The 12417-nt window shown below is 37.5% G+C and overlaps 1 protein-coding gene across 1 annotated transcript; it reads right to left on the bottom strand.

Annotated features, from left to right (window-relative positions):
- Window positions 1–10522: 10522 nt before the first annotated feature.
- Window positions 10523–11604, bottom strand: LOC309545462 (taste receptor type 2 member 40-like; the record flags this gene model as incomplete). The annotated part of the gene is made up of 1 exon (XM_082244666.1): window positions 10523–11604. The coding sequence occupies exon 1, from the start codon at window positions 11528–11530 to the stop codon at window positions 10523–10525; it is 1008 nt and encodes a 335-aa protein (XP_082100792.1). The 5' UTR covers window positions 11531–11604.
- Between the last annotated feature and the right edge of the window lie 813 nt (window positions 11605–12417).

Genomic DNA, 12417 nt, shown 5'->3' with positions numbered 1-12417 from the left:
TTGCCCATACTTCTCCTTTAACTAAACAAAAATGACAACCACCCCCATTCATAACTAGCTTTTAAAGTAAGGTGCACATGGAAGGACATTACACATCACAAACAAAAAATTTACCAGTACAGTTACCAGCTAGCCTGCAGAAAAAAACAGTACCCTGTCCAACAATTTTTTAGTTGCAGGCATTTGCAAATATATGTGGAAGCTACACTGCCTTGCCAAGGCTCCTCTGTTTAGTGTGATCCCAAGTCAAATTAAATTTGTGAGTCTCCAAATTAGAGAATATAAAGTAATGGATAAACTAAGGGCAGATGTGTCTGGAGGGAGCCCATTCATTCTTAAAGGTGCAGGGACACATTAGAAGTCCAGCAAAAGCACAATGACAGCTGAAGGCATCCAAAGTGTCCCCATACCAATTCAAACGAGCAAGCTTTACAAGAATGGCAACCACTCCAATTTAAAACTAGTTTTTGAAGTAAGGTACACATGGAAGGGCATTACAGAATATAAACAAACAGAAAAATTCCCAGCATACTTACCAACTAGCCTGCAAAAAACCCTTTCTAACAATTTACACTAATAACAAATATTTGCAAATTTATTTGTTGCCATACTTCTGAAGATTCTTGATGAGCCAGCACAGTTTCCACATTAATTTGCAAATGTGTGCAACTAAAAACCCCAGATTTTTTTAACGTAAATTGTTAGACAGGGTCCATTTGGGTTTTTTGCAGGCTAGCTGGTAAGTGTGCTGGGAAATGTTCTGTTTGTATGTCTATTTACTGATTTATTTCTTCCTTTTTGCAGCATTTTGGGATATGAAGAGAGAGCTCTTAGTACAAAAGCGGACATTGAAATTTTTTTGAAATGTCTCATTGAACTACACTAGTTCACCACACTGCAATTTCAATAAGCCTAATGCATACAGAATTTTATACTGCTAAACATACAGTGAGACATCTATTAGACAGTTCAATATAACTTTATCCACTTTCCACCAAATCACGTGCCTAGTGGTTGTAGCGGGGTGATGCCTGCACCCTACCCCTGCCTTCTGCAGCTCTCTTGGGCTCTCCGGTCCCACTGCATTGTGTTTTTTTGCATTAAAAATGAAAAAGTGTATTTTCCCCCAAAATTTGCATTTAAAAAAATGCTGTGTAAATAACGTGTGACATAAAAAATTTCAAAACCCTCTAATTTATTCTCTAGGGGCCTCTGCTTAAAAAAATATATATATGTAATGTTTGGGGGTTTTAAGTAATTTTCTAGAAAAAAAAAAACCTGATTGTTACATGTAAACAAAGTGCCAGAGAAGGCCTGGTCTTCAAGTGGTTATACAATGGGGTCTATGTACGTATAATACATTTTCACAAAAATCATAAATAATACCCAATCTATTTTGTAATATGTGTGAAATGTCAGTGCTGTATTGCCTTTCACAGGGCAAATGTAACATTCTCCAATATTTGATATTCATTCCTAAGAAAAAAAAAAAAGTATTAAGTACACTTGTCCAATAAACAAAATAGCCTAACACTATGGGCTAAGAACATTTGATCATAAGGAGAACTAATATGGAAATTCTGCACTGCAATGTTTAAAAGCTGCACATTCATTTGGGAGGTTCAACAAATGGCTTAACAAATGGGTAGCGAGGATTTTATACATAACCACGTTTTTTATACATAGACCCCACTGTGTTCAAAATCACACATATATTTTTATGCATTTTATATGTTATTTACATCATTACTTTCTTTTACTAATGTATGAGCCATATCAATTTTAGAACTCTTTAGTTTTTATCTGTAGTAGGAGTATGGCATACCATAGTAACTTTGAAGCAAGCTGTTATGATTGTCAGAATTACTATATTACTGCGTGGATATACAATTATGCAGCTAACTGTACAGGTCTCCCTATTTTATTGGGTCCCATAGCAGTCAAATGTTCTTTATGCTATTTTTCTATAGGATGCAAAGATCACATCGCCTTGCTGTCTACAAGCAGCAAGTTCTTCACCACTCAATATCTTCAACTCTAAGAATAAAGCTAATATGCTCAAGAATTTAGCATGGTTTGCATTAGTACTTTCATGTAAGTAAAGACATAAGTGTGATGTATATGATGATGTGTGTCTTACAGGAAGACAGAGATTGTAGATGCTGGATCCTCACCAATTGAGGGCATGCAATTAAAGATTCCACAACTCAGGACATACATGATAATACAATACAACTCTGACAAGATTTTAGATTACATTTTTATTATAGTCAATAAGTCAATTTTAAATCTTTTAATCAGTCTTTTCAGCAGTTGCCAGCTTAATTGAGTACAAAAATGAGACAAAACATTTAGTAAATTAATAAAGAAAATAGTAATTGTTACAAAATTGAAAAATGATTGGCAGGAAAGCACATGTATAACGCAATAAAAATATAGACTATATTATCAGCACCAATTACTTGATGCCAAGAAATCAGTTACCAAGAAAAGTCCATCATTGTCCAGATTTACCTAATACACACTTCCATCTCAGCATAGCCATGTTGATACAGTTGTGCTCATAAGTCTACATACCCTGGCAGAATTTATGATTTCTTGGCCATTTTTCGGAGAATATGAATGATACAGGGTAGTTTCTGTTGTCAATATGATTTAAAAAGAGTAAACACAGTTGATTGATAATAAATGGCTTCAGCCAAACACTAGCCATGAGTGAAAGAAAAGTTTTTGTGTTATTATTCATATTCTCTGAAAAATGGCCAAGAAATCATAAATTCTGCCAGGGTATGTAAACTTATAAGCACAGCTGTAAATACCTCTAGTTTCCAAGCTCTGAAACTTTCTGTTATACTGAAAGGGACATAAATAAATGATAGTAAAACCACTGCTTGTTTCTGTTTTCTACTTTTACTTAGAAAAAGATGAAATAATTTAATATTAATAGTGTTCCATATTTAAAATAAATATTCCCCAGCAGGGGTTTAAAATAAGGAAAGCAACTTTAACTGCAATATCCACCTCCGAAATTGTGCCCCATGGTTATTCCTTTTGCCACTACATTTTCTCAGTTTTCTGGGTTAAATAAGGGGGACATCACTGCAATGCTCTGCACTCACAATGTAAAGATTCAGAGTGTGGCACTGACGTCATCACGCCAACGCTGTTCTCTGTATCGTAGAGAACCGCCCACTGCCAGAGAAGATCCGAAGAGGAAGAGAATCCTGTGTGTCACAACACCAGCCTAATGACATCTTGAAAATGTAAGTATAAAAACAACAGTAGGGAGATAGGGGGAGCACTGGATTGTAAGAAGGGGAGCCCAGAGTTGGACTTAAAAACTGAAGTTAGCCAATTAGAGTTTTATTTCTATTTCTGATGTCCAACTTTGTTGTGAAATACATTAATTACCAGTGAATTTTAATTTATTGCATTTAAAAGTATTTTTTTCAATTGACAGCCCATTCAGGGCAGAAGCAGAATGTCATATAGACTGCTGAATGTGTACAGAAGCTTCCATGAGCTTAAACAGTGCAGTCATCAGCAAGCCTCCATCCCTCATCAGCAGCGACATTACATTTAACGAGCACATAGTTATGGAGTGGGCAGAGCATGGCCAGTGTGTTTTTTTTTTTTACAATATTGAATCCAGACAGTTTGGCAGGAATAAGAATTTAAATAGAAGCCAGTAAAAGTTGAAGAATGAACATAACAGTGACATAACAGTGGAAAAAAATTGTCAGGTTAGAAGAAACCGAGAAGTTTAATTTATCCACAATTTTGCCAAAAAACGATTTTGAGATTTCCTGAAACACACTCTATTTGAAAAAAAAAAAAAACACTGGAGGCCGGGTGGATATATATTTTTTTGCAGTTTTTAAAGCGGTAATAAACTATTAACTGAAATCAGCTCAAGCCGATGGCATCACTAATGCATGTACAGTACGCTCTGCATTCATGGCACATTGACACTGTGCTGTGATGCACAGCGCGCCATGCCTCAATGATGACCCAATGCACATGCTTTGGAGTGACATCATCGGGGCCGGAGAGCACAAACCCAGAAGGAAGAATGGACAATGATGGAAGCGCCGGGAGAGGTAGCAGCTCCGCACTGAAATGCTCTATTTAAAAATTAAGTCAGTCATAAATGGTGCATACTAGCACAGTATGGTATAAATCTGCAGTGGACCAGTTTACTACCACTATAATGTTGAAATGAGCTTTAAAAACAGCCTATGTTTTGCCCTTATAATTTGACCTTTGTTTTACATTAAAAAAAAAAAAAAAGAAATCAGGGGAAAGAGTGAAAAAAACAAAAGCATAAAGAACACTGCATTAAATAAAATAAACTACCCTAACTACTACCCCCCCCCCCCCCCCCCACACACACACACACACACACACACACACACATGCACACACACACACACCCTTTAAATAAAAGGGAAAACATTTTTTTTCCAAGCAAAATTTAAGTTGAGAATTTGCTAATCCCTATTTAGAAGCTGCTACATTTTTTAAATTGCTACACTTTAGCTTTAAAACCAAAATAATTTCTGACACTACTGATATATATACAACATTTTACCAAAATTCTACTACAGCAATACCTTTTTGATCTTGTGTGTAGAGAATTCAGAATAGATTTTAACAGAGAAATAGAATGTGTGCAGCAGTTATTACTTTTGTACGCAATGTGAGAACTGCATGTGTGAAATTCTTTTTAGGATGTTTGCTCTTTGAAAGTCATCTTTCAGTAGTTTGTACTAGAATGATTAAATATAGGTGCTTCTAGTCTGATTAAATATAGGTGCTTCTAGTCTTTTTATGTTGTCCCTAGCATTAAATAACATAGCGGTGATCAATGCAATCACCGAGCAAGATATGGCACATGACTTGATGAATTGTGAGGTCTGTATGTATTTTAGTTAAGAGATAATAGGATAAAACATCCCCTATCTGTATATATGTGCTTTATAATATTATTAAAGTGTTTATTCTTGGAGTCACCCTGGACTGACCACTGAATGTTTGTGTGGAAAAAAGCAATAGCATTACTATGCTGCAAACAGTTATAATGTAATACAAAAAAACTGTGTCTACACCTTCTGGTGCTCACATTCCTTCCTTTAAATCTGCACTTAGTAAACCTATGCCCAGACTATGTGTAGTAAGGTGTTTACATATTCCAAACAAGCAGGAAAACACTTTAAAATAAGCCCTCATTCACTCCTGTAGCCTATAGGCATTGTAAAAGAATTTGTCTTCAAAGTTCAAGTCAGAGGCGTAACTAGAACCTTCAGGGCCCTGATGCAAGAAACCATGAAGGGCCCCCCAGACCCCTGGCCGGGGCCCTTACCTTCAAGCCTGGGGCTCTTCCCACGAATCCTGGGGCTCTTTACACTCCTTGCATGGCCTTTTATTACGGTCCCGCAGCAGGATTCTTTCACAAGTTCTGCAGTGGGCCCCCTTCCTGCAATCTTGTGGGCCCAGTTCCTGCAATCTTGGGGCCTCCCCACAGTGGTGCAATGCCAGGGTCCGGTCGCAAGTGTGACCTTTGCGATCCTGGAAGTTCACCCACTGGTTTGCTACCGGGCCCCCTGGAGCATGGGGCCCGGTAGCGATTGCAACCCCTACAACCCCTGTAGTTACGCCCCTGGTTCAAGTACTGAAATCTTTTCATAACATTTTCTGTTGCAGCAGAATATTAGCAAATCTTCTTCTAATGTAAACAGCCAGCAGGTGCTGCTAAGCTATTGGACTGTATCCTGAATTTAGAGTCTTTGTTGTGATCTTTAAGGATATTTGTGAATGAAGTACTTCACAGTACATGCAGCTCGAGACGTCAGGGTTGGCTTTAAAAAGCTCTCCTGCTGCTTGTTAAGAATATGTATTCATGATGTTAAATGTTACTTAATAATTTGTTTGATACTGAATGCACTTTACTATTGTAATGCATTTTGTTCCACAATTCTCTTTTGAATAAAGTTTACTATTGTGAAAAAAAAATATGTAAATGCTTTAATGCCTATAGTCTTGGTAGATGTTCTCAAAAGTTAAATTACAACTCATCCTCCTCCCCACCCTGCCCCTAAAACATTACATTTTTTTTTTATGCAGGGAACAGGTATTTTTTTGGACAAGTACCCTTTCCCACTTCGTTAATTCTCACTTAGACAATAACTACATTGTTTGTACCAACCCTGGCTCCACCCAAGAGCTTCCTGGGACACTTCACATGCCCCAAGAGGCTGCAGGACCAATCCCTCGGTGCTGCGTCATCTGAGGTATACACAGTGGGGAGCTGGCTGTGACTCAACTGTGAAAAGACAGCACTGGACTCTATGGACTGGTAAGTGCCCACTTTTTAAAAGTGAGCAGCTACTAGACATATGCCGGTTTTCGGTAATTCGATATATCGCGGTATTGCATAGCCACGGTATTGTTATTGTGGCATTTTTAAAATACCGAGTTTCTCTGCTCCTGGGTCTGACTTGTGAATTGATACATTTCAGTGAGCTGGATGACTCATTCACTCACACAGCTAACGCCTTTCAGCATTAAGTCTCCTAACTATAAACAAAAATGATTACATTGTATCTTTTCCTTCCCTCTGCCAGGGAGAAAGGAAGTTTAACCTCTTAAAGACTGGACCTTTTTCTGACACTTGTTGCTTGCAAGTTAAAATCAGTTTTTTTTTTTTGCTAGAAAAGTACTTAGAACCCCCAAACATTTTATATATTTTTTTAGCAGAGACCCTACAGAAAAAAATGGCGATTGTTGTAATATTTTATGTCACACTGTATTTGCGCAGTCTTTCAAACGCAATTAATAGACTTTAATGAATAAAAAAAAAAAAAAACGTAACAGTAAAGTTATCACAATTTTTTTTTTGTTACACAGAGAATCGTGATCTTTATTCCAAGCTAAAAAATCGTGATTCTCATTTTGGCCAGAATCGTGCAGCTCTAATATATATATATATATATACACACACACACGCATAGCAGCCCACATTACATTATTATATAGCCATCAAGCAGTGTCTGGCCTACCTGGTGATGACTGGTCCTGGCGCTCTGATCCGATGGCCTGGTCTTTAAAGGGGCAAATCAAGATAAAAACACTGGTCCTCCTGCAGGTTTAACCAATTAATGACTTTACTATTGCTTTAGGCCTGGTTCACATGTATGTGGGTTGGGGGCCCACATTTGCACAGGCATAGCAGCCCATTGATGTGAATGGGCTTGAGCTGCTATGCCTGCGTTTTCAGCTGAAAAAAGGTGCATGCAGAATTTAAAAAAATGCAGTGGCCATGAAATCCATCCTTCTTTTGCACCATGCGACTTACCTGCCGTTGCTGCACACGCAAACTGTTTTTAAATGCCGTGCCCACGTATACAAAAAATGCAGAAAGCTTGCCAGAGCAGGAACTGCAGGTTAGTCGCATGGTGCAAAAGCAGGATGGATTTCAAGGCCACTGAATTTTAAAAAAATGCTGCATGCACCTTTTTTCTGCGGAAAATGAGGGCATAGCAGCCCGTTCAAATCAATGGGCTGCTATGCCTGTGCAAATGTGGGCTGCCAACCCGCATACATGTGAACCGCCAACCCGCATACATGTGAACCACCAACCCGCATACATGTGAACCAGGCCTAAAGCAATAGTAAAGTAATTTATAAACAACACCTCCTTCAGGTTTAACCACTTCTTGACCACAAGGATTTGCCCTCTTAATGACCAGGCCATCGGATCGGAGCCGAGCGACAGGACCAGTTATCCCAGTTAGGCCAGACACTGCTTGATGACCTATTTTAGGCCTGGTTCACAGAGTCTGTACTGACTGACTATATAATAATGTGCATAAGTGAACCAAAGCCCCTAAATTCAGCAATGAAATTGAAGTGAGGTGGAAATTTAATAATTTAAATTTAATAATAGAATACAGTGATAATACCGTATAACGTGGCAAAACCTTAATCAATTAATCGCAGCATGAAAATCTGATACCGTCACAAGCCTAGCAGCTACAGTAGTTGAAGTTACTCTTTAATGCGGAACTTTACTTATAACAATTTGATGAAAAAAAATGTTCTTTAGCAAGGAACATACATTCTACATGAATAAATATGCTACCAAAATTAGTGTGTGCTGTAAATTACCTCCAGCATTGTTCCTGTGTCTTCTTTTTGCTGAAGTCCAGAGCCCCTGAACAGCACTAAATCATAAATTGGAACTAAACCTATCGATTTAACGGTTTCAAAATTGGTTACATTCCTGGAATGCTGGGATTGCTAACTGTCAAATATGTTTGTGTTCTCAACCAAACTGTTAAACCATCAAATGGCTGGTGTCACAACTGATCACATGTGCAGCACCATGGCAGTTGCAAATCAAATGGAAGCAGCTTCCTTGGCCGTAAAGGATAGGAGGGTTTAGTTCTGCTTTAAGGGCCAGTTCACACCACATGCAGTCTAGTGTGTTTTTTTTCTGCATCACAAATGCATGGATAGTAGGTTATATGGTTTTCAATGGCATATGTCACACCAGTGCAGTCAGTTCCAGTGCGTTCCAGAATAAAAAGTAGAACATGCTGCATTTTTTTGCACTGAACTGTACTGTAAAAATTTAAGAAAAAAAAAAACGCACCAAAAATGCACTGAAATACACGTCCTTTTTAAAGGTGAAGAAAAAGGAGGCGGAAAAATGCAATGGAATGCATTAAAAATGCGTTAAAAACGTGTATGCAGAAAAGCATCCGGAACGCATCTGGACTGCATTTTCTATGGTGTGAAATTGCCCTGAGTCTGTCAGCAGATTGGCCCCGCAAACTCATAAATTGCCTAAAAATGCCTAAAATTGGGAGCAACTGAGCATGTAGAGAGCAGGGTAAGACAATGTATTACTGGATTTTACACAGTATAGACACTTATTTTTCAATGTTTTACATAGGTATACCTGCAAAAGGGGCCAACCTAGAGTGATCGAGCGGGACTAAAATGGAACAAAAGTTCCATTTTAAGCAAGTGTTCCATGCATTTTTGAGCCACTAACATTGCATGCTTCAAATTATAATGAATCCAAGCACAGGCTGACTAAATAAAATGGACCTTCACCCTTCCCATCTTTGTTCTGCTATTCACCTTCTGCCCCACTTCTTTCACAGAATTTGATTTTTTTTTTTTGGGAGAGGAAGGATAACTTTCTTAGGGACCCCTCCTCATTCCTCCTTACTTCATGCCTAAGCCAGAATTACATTTTTAGGGCCTGCAGCCTCCTAAAATACTTATGTCATGGGTTACCCTATGGCACATGTTCCACATTGCGACATCAGAGGGTGCTGGTTGTCTCTTCATGGCCTGACACATGCGGGTATTTGTAGGGCCACAACCTGGAAAAGACAGTCAGCACCCTCTGATGATGTCAGAATTACATATCAGTATGTGTGAGTATGTTTTTTTTTTGTAGACAACCCAACTACCATTTTGGGTGAGGTAAGGAGGGATTAAAATTCTGCTAGGTGTTTTTGCTATGTGGGTCCTCATTGGGGAGATTAAACCCGACTTCTTATTATGTCTAAAGTGGGGTACACACTAGTAGAAAATCTGCCGAAAATTCCCGCCCGAGGTGAAATCGTCAGATTTTCGGCTAGCGTGTACACAACCTTCAGCAGCCGATCCCGACATTTTCAACTAAAAAAAACGGACGGACAAACACCAAAATTTTTATCGTCCGTCCCCAGACAACCAATTTTCGTTTAATGTGTATGCAGTACGTCCATGAAAAATCGGATATGAAAAGCCGCGCATGATCTGAAGTTGCTGACGACCTGGAAGTCTAGGAACAAATGTCCCCAAAAAAAAAAAAAAATCGGACGAGAAATTTTGTGAACATTTATGCACTGTCAACTAAAAACGGTTGTGAACGTGAGCATTAGAGAGAAAAATCGGAGGATATTTCATCAGATTTTCGTCAAGTGTACGGCCCTTTACACAGTTTTCATTTCCTGGACAGGAAATAAGGAAAATGGAGGCACTAACACAATGGAGGCAATAACACAAATGAAACCTGAAATTTTTTTTTAACCATATCGCACTCTGGCTAGAGTTGGGCTTTAACATAATTTCCAGACATCTGGACCAATCACACAGTCTCACATAAATGAAATACAAAAGCAAGAGCTACATGTGATTGATTTGCTTTGTTTCTGGGATCATTATTTATAAGTAAAGTTCATAGGTTTTGGGGCCTAGAGGAGAAATTGAAGCCTGTCGTGGACAATTTTCTGCTTTTGTTGGTTCTTCTAGATACCAAATAAACCTTTACAATGCAGCAGTAAAATCCTACCATATCAGCATTTAGAAGGTTACCTTCAGCTGTTTTTTTGAAAGTTGGGACCAAAAGGTTCATGATAAATAAAAAGGGCAGGTGTATACTGATATTATATAGGTTTACTGGCGATTGTATGCTGAATTTATCGCTTGCTGGTAATATGGGTAGTTCTGTCATTACAACCTACTATACTGTATTCATTACATTGTTCACTCTTTTGGAAAGTGTACCTGTTTTATGTCTGAGCTTGATATATAGAATAGTTGGAGTCCTTGGCTTCCCTTTGTTGATGCCTCCTATACAATGGAATACAGTTACAAATACTTGTTTCAGTTTTGGGCTGCCAAAAATAAGGACAATTGACTGTGCAGGTGAGTAACTATAGATGATCACTAAACAAGTACAGAATTCAGGGCTGCTCGGAGGGAAAATATCTATAAACATCAGGATTTCAGCAACATAAAAGGACATATACAAAATAAAAAGACAGCTTATTGTCCTGGCTGCCCGGATCCGTCCTTCTGCCCTAGCACTAAGTTCGCCCTTTGAATTCATGTCTGACTTCTTAGTGTTGATAAGAAGTGACTTGATGATCAATCCATTAGCAACTCCCACTAAAATCAATGGTAGGGAACAGCTTACAAGGTTACTGGGCAGAAGATATGCAGTGCTCAGTTTGGGGAATGATGCTGCCTCACTGTCATTATTTGATATATTTAATTCCAGAGGATCTCTGTAGATGTTCCAGGCTGCAGGGAGGCCAGAAGCCAATGAAATGAATAGGGAAACCATTATGAGTGGTGGAATCAGTTGAGCACCTGCAAGCTTTAGACGGATTAAAAAAGGATGAGAAGTTATGACAATCTGCAAGTAATAATTTATGGAAAGGCAAACTGTAAACCAGAAGCTGGAATAAATTGGTAGAACGAGAAAGACAACTGACACTGTAAAGACTTCATCAGTAAAGTACACATTACTCTCAATAAAACTAATAAAATCATTGATTAACATAGTGAATTGAAATATAATGTTGGATGTGCAGAGAGTCACCACGATAAGGTCAGATGAGCTGAAGTTTTTTCCCTTGGCTTTATCTATAAGGTTCACAACAATGATGAGTAGGTTTGTGAAAACTGCAATGATGGTGCTCAGAGCCAGAATAGTCATAAAAGCCAGAATGAATACAGGAATCATTAGATATATTGAGGAAATGCTAACAACAATTGTGGGAAAAAAAGCTTTGCTGTCAGTGGTTTCCGGATCCACCTGCCAAATTTATACCTGGTAAAGAGAAAACATTGATTTATACATTTATTGAGAAAACATTTATTAATATGTATTATCATATTATATATAATTATACCAGACAAATTTTGTTATGAGATTATAGGCCTTTATAGGCATGTTACTATTTTTATTTTAAAGATTTATAGCTCTTAAAGACTTCCTTGACAAATATATATACAAGGTGCATCTTATAAAATTAGAATATCATCAAAAGGGTCATTTATTTCAGTAATTCAGTTCAAAAAGTGAAACTCGTATATTTTATACAGATGTGTTATACACAGAGTGATATATTTCAAGCATTTCTTTATTTGAATTTTTATGAATATGGCTTACAGCCAGTGAAAACCCAAAATTCAGTATCTCAGAAAAGTAGACTATTGCATAAGACCAATAAAAAAAAAAGGATTTTTAATACAGAAATGTTAGCTTACTGAAAAGTATATCCATGTGCATACTATACTGTACATGGACATGCTTTTCAGTAAGCCAACATTTCTGTATTAAAAATCCTTTTTTATGCAATATTCTAAATTTTCTAAAATACTACATTTTGGGTTTTCAGCTGTAAGCCATAATCATCAAAATTAAAAAAAAAGAAATGCTTCAAATATATCACTATGTGTATAACACATCTATATAACATAATAAAATATGAGTTTCACTTTTTGAATTGAATTACTGAAATAAAATACCTTTTTGATGATATTCTAATTTTATGAGATGCACCTGTATGTATGTATGTATGTATGTATGTATGTATGTATGTATATATATATATATATATATATATA

The sequence above is a fragment of the Pelophylax lessonae genome (assembly GCF_965119305.1).
Source record: "Pelophylax lessonae genome assembly, chromosome: 1".
In the NCBI taxonomy this organism is placed as follows: Eukaryota; Metazoa; Chordata; class Amphibia; order Anura; family Ranidae; genus Pelophylax; species Pelophylax lessonae.
This window is presented reverse-complemented; position numbering and strand designations above follow the sequence as displayed.